This window comes from Rutilus rutilus (genome assembly GCF_951802725.1).
Source record: "Rutilus rutilus genome assembly, chromosome: 13".
Classification (NCBI taxonomy): Eukaryota; Metazoa; Chordata; class Actinopteri; order Cypriniformes; family Leuciscidae; genus Rutilus; species Rutilus rutilus.
The window spans coordinates 32,017,938-32,032,284 of record NC_140218.1 but is presented as its reverse complement, the minus strand read 5'-3'; the positions used below and the strand labels follow the sequence as shown (position 1 = coordinate 32,032,284).

Here is a 14,347-nt window from a genome sequence, read left to right as displayed (position 1 = left end):
GGAAGCTTATTTGTATGGGCGTTTGTACACGAACCTCCTATATGTACTATTTATATTATTCAACAACATTTTATTGAAATCTACTATTTCTTTTAGATTCTTGACACAAGGATTGCACAGCTCTGTAAAGCACATGGTGGAACTGCTTTACAAGTGCACGCGTTCGTGCTCTGGTGGCGATCCTTCACTATCAAGAAACATGTGGATGACAGTCACATTTCTTGTCTGAAGGTAAATCAAAATCTATTAATTAAATTTCAGTGGCAGGGGACACATTTACTTACTTATTTAATTAAAAATATTTTAAAGGACCTTGATGGGAATGACACAGTCCTTATTCCAAGAATTGTTGGTGGACAGAGCCCCGAAAAGGGAAACCACTTCATTTTGTGGGTATGTGTGGATTAAAAAATACATTTTTACTCAACAGTTGTTACTTTGGTTAAAGCGGTTTCTGTTTATGTTGTAAAGGTCTTGGATGGTTTGCTGAATCGTATTCGAGTTTACGACCCCAGTGGCAACTACAAGTCAATTTCTGCGATGGACCTGGCTATACTTTGGTATTATGTGCTTTGTAAATGTTAAAATTGTGATCTTTATTTACTTATGTACATTTATTAATTTCTTTTTTCTTTTGTACAAAAGCAATGCCTTCCGAAATACTTGGGACTTGGGAAAATGGACTGTTGAGTACCCAGAACAGTGGAGGCTGGCTGACTCTAACAACTGTGGGGTTTTGGTTTGTACAGTAAGTTAAATAAATGCTTTTATTTATTTATTTTATTTTATTTTTATCTACATTACTTTAACAACTGTATTTATTGCATTAGATGGCAGAAATGGAGGTGAGGGACAAATGGACCTCTATGAAAAACGAGGTGATACAGGGAGACGATCTGTGGCATCTGAGAAGATATCATGCATCATCAATGGCAGCATATGCTGTTCAGCATATGACGTATAAAAGGTATGTGTAAAATGTGTGTCCTCATTCATATGAATCAACTTAAAAGTTTAATAAATCAAGTAGATCGATGATTTTTTAAATTTAGGACAGTTGAGGAGGTGGAAAAAAAAGGAATTTGTGCTCTTGTCAGTGATTCTGAAATTCAGGTACATATAAGACTTTACAAAATTTAAAGTGGCTAGATATTGTTTGCTATACTAAATATTTTTTTCAGGAGTTGTTTCAAGGAATTGTGAAAGGCTCTGTGAAACCCACGTGGAACAAATGGTGGCAAATGAAGACTGGGAACATGGTAAAACCTAAGAGCTTTCATCCAGCCTTGTCAGCACATGTTGAGGAACTTCTAGGACACATCGACAACATTGTGTTTGAGCAAAAGAAGGACATAAAGCTTGAACATATCGACCTTTTAATGTGTGAATTGATTCCTGAGGTAAGCATTTTATGGGATCGTGTTGGTACAAATAAGTACTCACATTTTTTATATCACCAAAAAAACACATTTTCTCACCCTGGTATCATTTGGGAGAAACTGATGGCTGTTTTTTTATATGTTTTGGTGAACTAACTCATTAAACTAACTCATTAAGTAATTACTTTTTTTTATCTTTTGTTGTACAGATCAGCCTTATAATACTGAGACGAACGGAAGGTTTCAGTCACTTTTGGGCTGATATATCTTATCTTGTGGAGTGTGTCATTAAAATAGCCTTTTAATGTCACAACATCCCAGGTTCAACGAGCTAACTGCGTCTGCTGCGTTACACCTTCGGGCTTGCATACCAAAGCAAAACAAGTGAGTGATGTTCCATAGCACTAAAGACTGTGCAAGTGTGCAGTTGCACGTGACGTGTTGCAGCATGTTTGTGTGTTTTTGCAGAGTTCCCTCAAGTCAGTCCATGACACCTAGTCCAGCCTCCTCACCTACCAGGTCACAACCCAACCATCTAAAGGGGAACTTGACTGACTGCATCATCTAGGCCTTAGGATGGTTCCACAAAGAATTGACTGCACATACAACATGAATTTACTTCGTTCAAACTAAAGATTTGACTTTTCATACAGCAAAAGACACTGCATCAATTTGTGTCTCATTAGCTCTCAAAAAACTTTAACCTTACAGTTCATTAAATATTTTACACAGCTAACTCAACATTAATTGTTTTTAAATCTTCACAATGTATAGCCAGAGGACTATCACAAAAGTTTTTAGAAAAGTAAAGACATAGCATGTCTGTTTAAAGCTGCTTTGTATTGTTGTGTATTTTAAAAAGCTCTATAAATGTCCTAAAACGATGTGCATTTTGCTTGTAGTTTTGTGTTAATAAAAATGTAATATATTACATCTAATAATTCAGTTGAATTCATTATGTATTGTATTGTGTAATTTAATTAAATTTTTATATAAGTTTTGGTTCTCTAATTTTATTACATTAAATGTTATTGTGTTGTATGATGTTCTGTATTAAGAATTAATTATGACATAAATCATATGCATTAGTACACAAATTACATGCTTGTAATAAAAAAAAGCATATTATGCCTATTGCTTAATAACAAATAACTGCGTCACAAAATATACTTATAAATGTTATTTCTTTAAAATAAAAGATTATTATATGAATTAAGGGGTTTGATTAATTACATTAAGATTGTGATTCCATAATTGTATTACAGTGTTCTTTAGTCAAGGCTAGACAACTAATTAAAGGCAGGGTAGGTAGGACTTTAAAAAAATAAAAGATCCAAATTTGTTAAAACTTTCTATATATATCAATACATAATTAAAATGTAAGTACTCTGAAAAAAAGAGTATAAAAATCAAGTGACTCTAGACCGTTTAATCTGTATTAAACACAGCTCATTATTTCGATTCGGGACGAATCAAAGGATTGGCTTAGGCGACTGTCACTCTCTCGCAACCATGGCAACCACCCTTTTGCCACGGGATCTGCCCACTTGCGCGCGCACGTTTGATTTGAGGAATTCGAGAGGCACGGAACCTAGGAATAGCAAAACAATGGCAGAGAAAGAGCAATCAAAATTCACATTACCGGCATATGCAGTTAGCGAAGGCAAACAAGGCAAAAAAAGAAGACAGTACAAGAAAAGGTAATGAACAAAAAGTCTTTGGATAAACAAAGAAATAAAACGCGTGTCAATATCGGCGTAGCTTTCCAGCGACCACCCCGTCCTCAGCCTCTACTTCCTCGGACCCTAGTTGCACGCCACGGCCTCTTGCACGACCTCCTCTGCTTCGCCCTAAAATTATTTTTATTTTACAAAAGGACATTTTACAAACCTACGTTTTGCGCATGTGCTCCTGCACGCACTTTTCCAGTCACAACACAGCAATCAGAGGAGGACGCGCTGAAAACTGTAATGCTGTTCTCTTCCTTCATAACTCGTACTGAGAAGGTTTGAGTTGCAGAGGAGTTTGTGACAGTTTCACCTGTTCAACCACATCAAAGTTTCGTAATTAGTAAGTCTGTGCTTTTTCTCTTTTTGTTCTTATGTGCTGAAGGGCCGCTGTGCCTTGGTGAAACGGTGTTTGTACGTGAAGAGCTCTTTTCCAAAACGCCATAAACCTAAAAAGCTGCCTCAAAGAACCAGCAAAAGTAATGATTATGAATGTGTAAAATATTGCAATAAGACATTTTAATTGTTTATTAACTTCTGTGTCGGCTGCAAAGATGAAGTTGACGATATATTGACTCGCGATCTTCGCAGTAGGCTAGTGAACGCATGCACCGGAGAAATGCACATTTATTAGGCTACATAGTTTTATTTTGTTTTGGATGGTTTTGTTTAGAACCAGATTTCTGTAAATATATTTCACATTTTTTAGGCCTGTGAGGCGAGGCTACGTTTCGGTTCACGATGATATAATCTCCAGTTCAAGCACCTTATGTTGTGATTGATAGCCTATATTTACTTTATGTATTTAATCCAGGAATGAAAATATTAATGAATTAATGAAAAAAAAAAAAAAAAAAAATTAAGATACAATTAATACAAAACGAAATTCGTTTTAAAGAAAGGCTTTGTGCTTTCTGTTTTGAGGTCTCTGTTAAAGTTTGAAAGTCTTAGTGCAGCTTTCAGAGCGCTCGCGTCCATAATGGAGAACTGTCAAGTAATATTGTTTTTTCCTCATAAATGCAAACACGAAAAATAAAAGACAAAAACTTTTTTAAAAAGACAAACCATAAATTTAGAAAAAAAAAAAAAAAGATGGATTTATAGCGTTTTGGGGGAAAAATGAATGGATTTATACCGTTTTGAAAATGTTTTTTTTTTTTTTTTACTTTGAATTGATCATCAACAATATTGTTGTTTGATTTAATAATCACTGTTGCAAGAAGTGCCTAGTTAAGTTTTTTGTTTTGTTTTTTTTGTAAGTGGAAAAAGTAGGGGCTGCCACAGATTATGTTTAGTTAGCTCCTTTATTGTTTTTTTCTATAGCCTAGAATAATATAGGTCAAATGCAGCAAGTCAAAAGACCAACTGGACCTTCTTTGCCAGTTTGCTCACATTTCTTTGAAGGATGGCAAAAATATCGCCTGAATATCGATATCTAGATATTGGAAAAAAATATCGAGATATTCATTTTTGTCAATATCTCCCACATCCCTACATGCAGAACACCATATATGTTATGAATCTTACACGAAATTCATCTTCATCACAATGTAACTGATGGTAATGGAAAAAAGTGTATCAATGCAACCTGTTTTTAGCTTATATAACTAGCTCGTTAGCAAATCAAAAAATATATATTTTAAATTGACCAATATCAATATGCTAGCTTGATAGTGAGTACTAAAATACATCTTATTTGTTTATATTCATAAGCAATTAGCGTTAGATTTTTTTATTACATGTGATTCTGACATGATGTCACTACATGCACTGTGCTCCTTCCTCTCTGCTTGTCTCAGGTAAATAATGCGTCTTCAGCTCAGCGGTTGGAGTCGCGCGTTCATGTGTTTTGGGGGCGTGGCTTTGGAAGGAGCCCAGAAGGGAGGGGGTGGAGTGAATGGAAATAATGAACTGTCTTTAAAACAGTCGTGAGAGGTCTACAGACACTCGATTTTTATACTTTCTTTTTCAGAGTACTTACATTTTAATTATGTATTGATATGTACATAAAGTTTAAACAAATTTGAAAAAGAAGTTTTTTAGACCATTCCTACCTACCCTGCCTTTAATATTTATACCCACAAAACATAGCTAGCATTTTGTGATTTATTTAAATGTCTAAACTGTTAATAAGAAAAACAGTAATATACACAAATAAACATCTTATGGCTCTTTTAATAAATAAAAGTGTACCTGTAACATATTGCGCTGATTATTGCGATAAAAAATAATGACAATTATAATTGCATTACGAATGGCTGTGAATACGGTAAGGCAGTATCAGTGCAGTAGGCTATAAGCTCACAGCACGATCATCGGATAACGTTAGCTGTATGCTATGCTACTATCTAGCTAACTAAAAAACACACTAACAACGAGAAATGTTTAATTTCACAATCTAAAGCTTCGGTTAAATACTAGTATATGAAACGTATAATTTAAAATACATTAATGACTCGTTATAACGTAGTACAAACGTCTTCTATAATAAAATGATTTTGTGTGATTTGTAACCAGGCACTAGAGCGATTACCCATAAAACGGGCTTTGCGCCAATCAGATTGCTTGGGTCCTACGCCCGGACTATTCACACCGGAGTAACCGTAATATCAGAGCCCGTCTACGGAGAGCCTGCCCACTCCCTATTAAGCCCTATTGTACCGAATTTTGGTTGTAGTACCACCAGAGTTCCACTGGGGGCGATCGCCATGAGTGCAAAATGAATGGGAGTCAATGGGGCTAGACGGCTAAATTTGTCTCTTTCACCCGATTGCCGTTGAGAAATCTCAGATCTGATTGTAGATTTTGCAAGTTCAACATGGGTTTTAGGTCGAAAGTTGAATGAACGAGTACTTATGTCCTTTTGATTTCTTACAGGTTGAGTTGTTGTTGCCCATAACACGCTAGCATTCTGCTAATGAACGCTGATTGGTCAGTGAAGTACTGATTACGACCAGAGATACCGCTTGATGGCATCGTGTCATCCGCAGCGGGACCAGAAACAAACAAAACAAAAACTCTTCTAGCACGTGTGTTTACCTGTGTCAGCTGTGTTGTCGATGCCTCGAGTGAAAAGAAAGTGCAGAGCGCGAACGCACCAGAGTGACTGAAGGATTTCCGTAAAGCAGTATCTCTGGTCGTACATGTGTATGACGTCATTGACACTTTAAAAGACTTTTTAAACCAAATAAGTGACTCAAAAAAATCTAACACCCAGCAATGTGTAATTTATTTGCATCTCCTTTCGAATACAATATTCAAATTACTAGACAAAAAATTATATCCTGAGAAAAGTGGATTTTTATTGGTATAGCGCCATAGACCTCCATTCATTCTGCACTCGTCCTGTGAGCGCCCTCATATGGAATCAGAGAGGAACTGCAACCATTTCAGAAGCCGGAAGTGTACTGAGAGTGAAAGTTCTCGCCATATTAGACATTCTCTGGTAATATTCACCACCACACCGGCCGTCGCCATCTTGTCAGCGCGCCACTCCCGGATGACCGGAAACGGGCAAAGATAAGGATTAGCTGAGGTGACTCGACGCTAACAGACAGCAGACAAACGGCTAGTAGTGACAGAAGCGGCAATCCACCTGTCAATCAAGTGGCCACGCCCTTAATTATGCAGAAATGTAAAGCTTAATATAATTTAAACGGATGAGTTATAAAAAAAATTCACCCCCCTCACAGTTGTCATGAAGGGCAAAATTAGCTATATAGGCCAAAACCACTTTTTGCACCAGGCTGTAAACATTTTTTTCTGCTGTAAAGTTGGGCATATTAACATGGGGGTTTATGTGATTGACTCTCTTTTGGAGGCTGTCTCTAGTGGCCGGTCGATGAATTGCAGTGTAAGACACTTCCGTGTCAGATTCAAGAGAGAGACCGGAAGGTTTCCGCTTGATCACAACGCTTTCAAACATAAAGTATATCACCTAGGAAACATTTTGTTGTGAGTGCTGAAGAAAAACAGTAGGCTCTCCCTCAAATGAACTGGAAACAAGTCTGAACAGCATTACAATGAAACTGAACTGCTAGTACAACTTGTGGTGTGCAACAGTGTGTCCCAATTCACGCACTTCTGCATTATTCTATGCCAGCCTAAATAGTTTGAGCGACTTCACACTGAAAATTCTAAAAAGTGCCTTTAAATACCCGGATGATGCACTTAAAAACGAAGTGCAGAATGTTGGACACTTCATGCGCTCGACTGTCACAGCTTTCCTTGTGTTACAGAGGGGGAGGGACTATCAGAGTTGATTGACAGAATAACCGAATAAAATTCATACTCAACACAGTGCATAGTATAAGTGCATAATGTATAGTGTGTCATTTGGGGACACAGGACATACAACAGAATCAACCACTTTTAAGTAAAGATTCAGTGGATTTCTTGAAGAGATACTCCACCCTTTTGTCGTTTCAAACCTGTTTGACATTTTTTCTTTCTGCTGTGGAACATAAAAGAATATTTTCTGTCCATTCAATGGAAGTCAATTGAATCGGTCTGGTTGCTTTTGTGTTCGGCGAAAGAAGAAAAGTCAGGTTTGGAATGACATGAGGGTGAGAAAATGATGACAGTTTTTTTAATAATCATGCTATTAGCACAATCTTACCTTGAGCGCTCCTGATTCTGCTCTGTGCGTGTAGATGTAGACGCTGGTCATAATGAGAAGACCAGCTCCGACCAGGAGGAATTTTTTCAGATAGCATCTCATCACCCACTTTCTTCTGTTAAAAGACACATATGCACTTAAATACTGTAGCAGCAACAATAAAGTCTTACTTGTGTCACTTGTCGCTCCAAATGCTGTTTTTCCAACATGTTTGATTGTCTTTAATCAGTAGCTGCATTGTTCAATTATTCACATGACCCAGTTTGAATAATTAATGTCCGATTATGAACCATTCAGCTGACACATTCAACACTGTCATTTAGAAGAGCAAAATAGTGCTTCTCAAACTAGTAAGCTGTCAAACAGAGGGCAGGGAAAAGCTGCAAGAAGAGGGTAAAGATATATTTGTGAACATGAAAATGTATTACACCGCCCTGCATCATATTTTCTCAATAAAATGCAATATTTTCATACTAAATTTGGGGTGCTGATTCCAAAAATGGTCACATATATATAGGGACATCACACTTTCCCACAAAACATGTTTCATGGTATTTTTGCTTTCGACAACCATAAGGTGAAAAAGTCATCCCTTAATCACCAGAAAACCGAACACAAAGACACGATTCCTATCTTCCTCTGAGCCAGATTAACATGCTCTTTATCAACAAGTTACGTAATCAGATTACTTTTTTCAAAGTAACTAGTAAAGTAATGCTTTATTTTAACATTTACAACTAAATATCCGAGTTACTTTTTCAAAGAAGTAACGCAAGTTACTTTGTTTTCCCATTTATTGGCATAACCCAGCCCAACCCAGGTGACAAAAACGTAAACGTAAGGTAATGCATTTCTTTCCATAAAAAGTAACAAAGTTACACAGTATTCTAATGCATTACTTTTGTAAGTAACTTAAGCCCACACTGTTTGTTGCAACATCTGTGGTTGTTTTACTTCATCCAAACAGCGTCAGGAAATTGCAGATTGTGATTTTTTTTATTTTTATAAATTATGTTTATGTAAAGGTCTTTGACATTAAATGGCGTATTTGAACATATGTTTCCAATCCTTTGCAGATTGTAAGTTAAATGATACATTTTCAATACTTCTTTTTGTTATTTTGTTTAAGTGCATTAAAGCTGATACATTTATATAATCATTCATTCATTTTATTATGTGTTTTAACTGCATGTTTAGCCTACTGATACATGCCTTTCTTTAAACCATGACTGACTGTTTCCTCATGAGCAAAGGTGAACTTTCGCCTCTACAGTTTTACTATTATTGGCACTGAATGAAATATATTTTCAGAACAGAACAGGTTTTAGTTTAATAGATCTCGCATGTGTGTTGACCTAAGCTCACTGACGCTGACATTGCGCTCCTTAAAACTATATTTGCAATGCAAACAAGTTAGGGTAGTTTTTTTGTTAATAAGCCGGTTTTACAGGGTAGCCAGGTGAAAGGAAACGTCAAATCAGACCATAATAAAAGCAAACAAACCAAAATAAATATTTAGAAATATAGTTAGCTATATACGTTTTATAGTTGCATATTATTATAGCAGTATAAACAATTCTGTAGGCTATTTCATATATGGTCGATTTTATCTTGTTCTTCTTATCTACAAAGAAAACGATCGATTTTTTAAATTCGGAATACAAATACGATGTTATAATTAGCATCGATGTTATATAAAGTCCTGAACGCACCTAATGACAACATTTTCCATTCGAACGTTCTCAACGCATCCACGATACCAAAAAAAGTCCGAAAACGCCTGTATTTCCAAAATATTGTCCAGTTAAGCAGTGTAGGCTATGCTTTGACACAAAGTTCAAGCAAATGTGTTTAATCCACTTACCTTTATATCATATGCAACAGTAGCCTAAAAGTAAAAGTGATATTTTATATCTTCAAATAGATTATTTTATAGATCGCATGTCTCTGTCCACGAGTTAGATCACTTCCTATTGTCGTTGAGTCACTCTTCGTGTTTAATACGGTCTTTCTTTCCTTCAGTGAAGTGTGTTATGCGTTTATCTAACGGATGGCCCTGCCCAAGCGCTGCTGTCATGAGGAGTGATGATCGTTTAAATGTTAACCCGGTTATTGGTTATTGTGGCTATGAAGCCATTTCCTTATCGATTGGTAGATTACCATCGGAGAAATGAATGGTGTCATGAGTCAATCAAACGACGTGTTTTGTTCTCTTGATATGTAGATTTCCTTTAATCATACATCCACCCCGGCTTTCTGAATTTAGGCAGCCTAAATGAATAAATAAATAAATAGCTGAAACGTTTTATCTGTTACTGCAAATTTGTGTTGAAATAGGCTACTGAAGACAGGTACACCACCTCAGTTTCAGTTCAGTTTCTCAGTTTCTTTCATTTTCAAAAATGCGTTGTTGTTACAAATAGTGTGCTTAAAGTCACAGAGTATGGGCATTTAATGTCAGATGCAACTGTATCAATGCAAAGACTTGAATGAGTGAAACGTGCTTTGAGGCAATAAGACAAAACTGACAACAGAACAACAGAGAATAGGCTACAGTGAGTTGTCTATAATATTGCTAATTTATATTAAAGGGGTCATATAATGGTACATGCACTTTTACAAGTTGATTGTACTGAAATGTGTGTTGGCAGTGCCTGTACACAACCATCATATAATGATAAAAATCCATCCAGTGGTTTCTTTTTTAATCTTCTTATATGTTTTCCCCTCTCTCAAAGTCACAAAATCTACGCCCCTCCCACGATTGTTGTGAGCGAGCTGTCAATCATAGTCCGCGCGGACCGGCGCGGTCATTGTTGATACGCTGGAGCACTGTCTATGAGCAGAATGGCGTCTAAGCGATTGTGGTGTTCTGTTCTTGGGTGTAATAAGGAACACAGCAGTCATTTTGATGTTTCTAAATCCGAACCGCTGAAGACGCAGTTTTGTTTTCGAAGGGAATATTCCCCACGATCAATGTCAATGCTTTCATTTGCACGAATCATTTCACCAGACTGCTTTATAAAGGAGGGTCAGTAATGTTATAAAGCTGGTTTTGCTAAGAAGCTGCTCCTGAAAAAAGGATCGGTACCAACTATTCGTGTTCCTGCTGCACCTCCAGAATAACTGAAGTGAGTGTAACGTTTTATTAACCTTTATATTAATCTTTGCAAATCACTTGCACGCTTCACGATGAATGCGGCTGTTTACACTCAGGGTACATTACGGCATGTTTTCTATGTAGTGCTACGACGTTCTCAATATAATTCATAATCCCACGTTTATAATGAACAACGCGTTATGGTTATTGTGTTATTATTACAAACGGTGTACGCACAGAACAGAGGGGCGGGGTGAGCAAAGCTCATTATCATTTAAAGACACATGCACTTAAACGGCGTGCTGAAAACAGAGCTGTTTTTGACCAGGTAAAATGAGTGTTTTCTTACAATACTAAGGAGAATTTTTAATTAAAGTATATTACAAACTTTTAATTTAGACCCTAAAGAATCATATTAGCTTGTACAAAAATGGCATTATATGACCCCTTTAAGCTTTTATCTGCTAAAAATATTGAATCTGTTTCTCATTTTATCATTGAAGCTGGAATTTGTTGTCATTCCTTTTTTTTATAGATTTGATTTTCCCGTGGACAGTTCGATTACTTGCTTTTACAATGAACTTCTGTATTCTTTGCCTTTATAATGAATAATTAATGATTATTATTAAAGAATATAAAGTAAGTTTTTTTTTTGCATTTGTCAAAGTAAATACATTATATTAATCATAATCATTTCATTTTCAGGGATGAGTGAGGATTTCCTACAGAAATGGCATGATACGGTGGGTTTAACAATTTTTGTGTTTTAAGTTGATTATTTATTGTTTGTTTGTGTTTTAATTATCAGCCATTTATACTTACTTTATTTTTATGTTAGCTATATTTTTAAACGTCCTGTTGGTTTCCATACAGAGAAATGTACGTTTCACTTGTTCAAGGTGTTGTACTGTTTATTGTGAATTTCATATGATTAAGTCAGATTAAGTACAGTAGTCTACATTTGACATTAAATACATAATATACTCTGTGTTTGCATAATATACTCGGAGTCTCTTCCACAGTTTGGTAACTGTAGTGGGTTTTTTAGCCATAACTTTGTCGCCAAGGATTTTCCAGAGATTTTCAGTCAGGTTTAGATCAGGACTCTGGGCTAGGTATTTCATTATTTCAGTGTTCTTAGCTTCAAGGAACTACTTTAACCATTTTGCAGTATTACAGGGGGCCATTGTCCTGCATTCAAAGTGAGGGGTGATTGGGAGATTTTTGCATGTTGCCAAAGGAGGTTCTGATTAACAGTTGCATTCATCCTGCCATGTTGCTAAGCCCGACTCCTGCTGGAGAAAACATCCCCCAAACCATGGCACTTCATCCTCCACCTTCCACTGACTTCTTTCGCACTTTGTGTTGAGTCTTTCCCAGTTGGATGCCAAATTAAACTTGCTCTCATCACTAAAGTTTGAACTTTGGATCAGTTCTCCTCTCTCCACACAACTTGCTCCTCAGCAAAGGTTAGCCAAGTCTTTTGATTCTTAGCTCGACCAAGAGTGGTATTTCAGTCTGAATTCTCTTAAACTGTGCGTCACTGTACGCTGAGACAGATCCTTACACTATTCAGCACTGAACTGGCGAGCAATTCCAGTAGCGTTGAACAGACTGCAGGCACATGTGGCCCAAATCCGATTGCACGCAAATGTAGCCCAATTTTTTTTTTAGATCTGTTTTTGTCATGACAGTGTGAACAGCACAAACCACATGGAATCTGATCTTTTCGATTCTGATTTGTGCCACTTCCAAATGTGGTCCTTAAAGGGATGATTCGGAGTAAAATCAACCTAGGGTCCTTTGCACCATGACCTCAAGCCAAACACTGACTGATGGCTTATGCTACTGCTAACCCGGTCGTCGACGTCACTTCAGTGATTTGGGAAAAGCACGTAAAAGTCCTCATGCATTCATGCAGTCAAAATCAGGCATTGGGTTACCAGCACAGTATTCATTTACACCCACAATGTAAAACCAAATTTAGCATTTTAATCAAAAGTAACATTTTTGTAAACCTTTTATCATGTTTCTTGGAGTATCGCAATAATATCGTATCGTGAGTTCAGCATCGTGATATGTATCGAATCGTGACATGAGGGTATCGTTTAGGGGTCGGACGATTAATCGGGCGATTTATTTGCATTTTTTAACATAATCGGCATCGGCCAATATCCAAGTATATTATTATATATCCAATCGAGTTCCTTGGAGAAAACTCCTTTATATTTAATTAAAAACTTTTGATATGTTACTGCCAACTTCGAGAAAAAACATGAATAGGCGACATGACGTTCGGCTACTTTGGATATTGATAGCGTAGTTGAGGTTGCATTAGCACAGCAGAAGGGTTGCTATCATGTCACAATAAGTAAGCAAGTATTTTGCAATTACAGACTATGAGAATATGAGACTTTTATTTGTTCTGTTTGAGTGTCTTATATTTGAGAGGGTTGTCACTCAATGCAGAGAAATAATAAAAAAGAGGGGGGCGCGGGCGCGATCGAAAAGTCGCGTGTGTTTAAAGTCGCAAAGTGTTTACTTATATTTGTGTGCGTGTGGGTGTGAGGCGCGGATGCGATCGAACAGTGGAAACATAAAAATATTCTCCGTCATTTTGTTTATACAAGACTGATATCATTCAAACTGCAAAGTGTTTAAGTTACTGTTTATTAAAATTTTAAGGAAAACAAATATATTAATCTGAAATGTAGCAAATTAATTTTCAATTCATTCAGGTACAATTACCAAACATATCTCAAGGTCTTTTTGTCTTTTATACAAGTGCAGATTGGTCAAGTGTTAAATAAATGTATTTGTTGAGAAATCTTGTCTATCTTAAGTAATTATTTGTTACATTTTATCTTTCAAATAGAGTTTAAAAACAAGCACATAATCGGCCAAAATAAATCGGCAGCACTCAGACCCGGATTTCAAAAGATCGGCATCGGCCTGAAAAAAACCCATATTTGTCGACCTCTAGTATCGTTACACCCCTATTATACACATATATTAGGGTTGTCAATAACATGCTAATTTCTCAGAGAGAGAGAGAGTGGCCGACCGAGGATGGTCCACATGTAGGCCTATCCTATGATAGTGCGATAAGACGCAAAAGGGAACTCAATTCGATACTGACATCAGACCAGGCGACCTTCTTCCACTGCTCCGGGGTCCAGTTCTGACACTCGCCCAGTGTAGGCGCTTTCGGCGGTGGACAGGGGTCAACATAGGCTCTCTGATTGGTCTGCGGTTACGCAGCCCCATTCACAGCAGAGTGTGATTCACTGTGTGTTGTGACACATTACTCTCATTACCATTATTACAATTATGTGACTTGTGCCACAGTAGAGCTTCTGTTGGCTCGGACCAGACGGGATAGCCTTCATTGCCTTGGGTTCCCAACACCCAGTCGCCGGTTTGTAGTTTGTCTCTCTTCAGGATCACTGTTGGTATATTCTCACCACTGCTCACCAGGAGAAACACACAAGTCTTGCCGTTTCAGACACACTCTGACCCAGTC

General features: G+C 37.0%; 1 protein-coding gene and 1 long non-coding RNA gene across 2 annotated transcripts in view; one reads left to right on the top strand and one right to left on the bottom strand.

Moving 5' to 3' along the window:
* LOC311302109 (alpha-1,3-mannosyl-glycoprotein 4-beta-N-acetylglucosaminyltransferase C) overlaps positions 1 to 9,826 on the bottom strand; it is a 33,815-nt gene extending 23,989 nt beyond the window's left edge. Inside the window, exons 1-2 of the mRNA XM_084427728.1 lie at positions 9,589 to 9,826; positions 7,725 to 7,839 (exon numbers count right to left, since the gene is read on the bottom strand). Coding sequence (XP_084283854.1) covers positions 7,725 to 7,826 — 102 coding nt within the window. The 5' untranslated portion in view covers positions 7,827 to 7,839; positions 9,589 to 9,826. The remainder of the gene's footprint in view (positions 1 to 7,724; positions 7,840 to 9,588) is intronic.
* LOC311303064 lies at positions 327 to 2,451 on the top strand. Its single transcript, XR_014629701.1, has 7 exons — positions 327 to 393; positions 472 to 560; positions 646 to 748; positions 831 to 967; positions 1,182 to 1,400; positions 1,589 to 1,763; positions 1,848 to 2,451. It is a non-coding gene; the product is annotated as an uncharacterized lncRNA (long non-coding RNA).
* Positions 9,827 to 14,347: the final 4,521 nt, after the last annotated feature.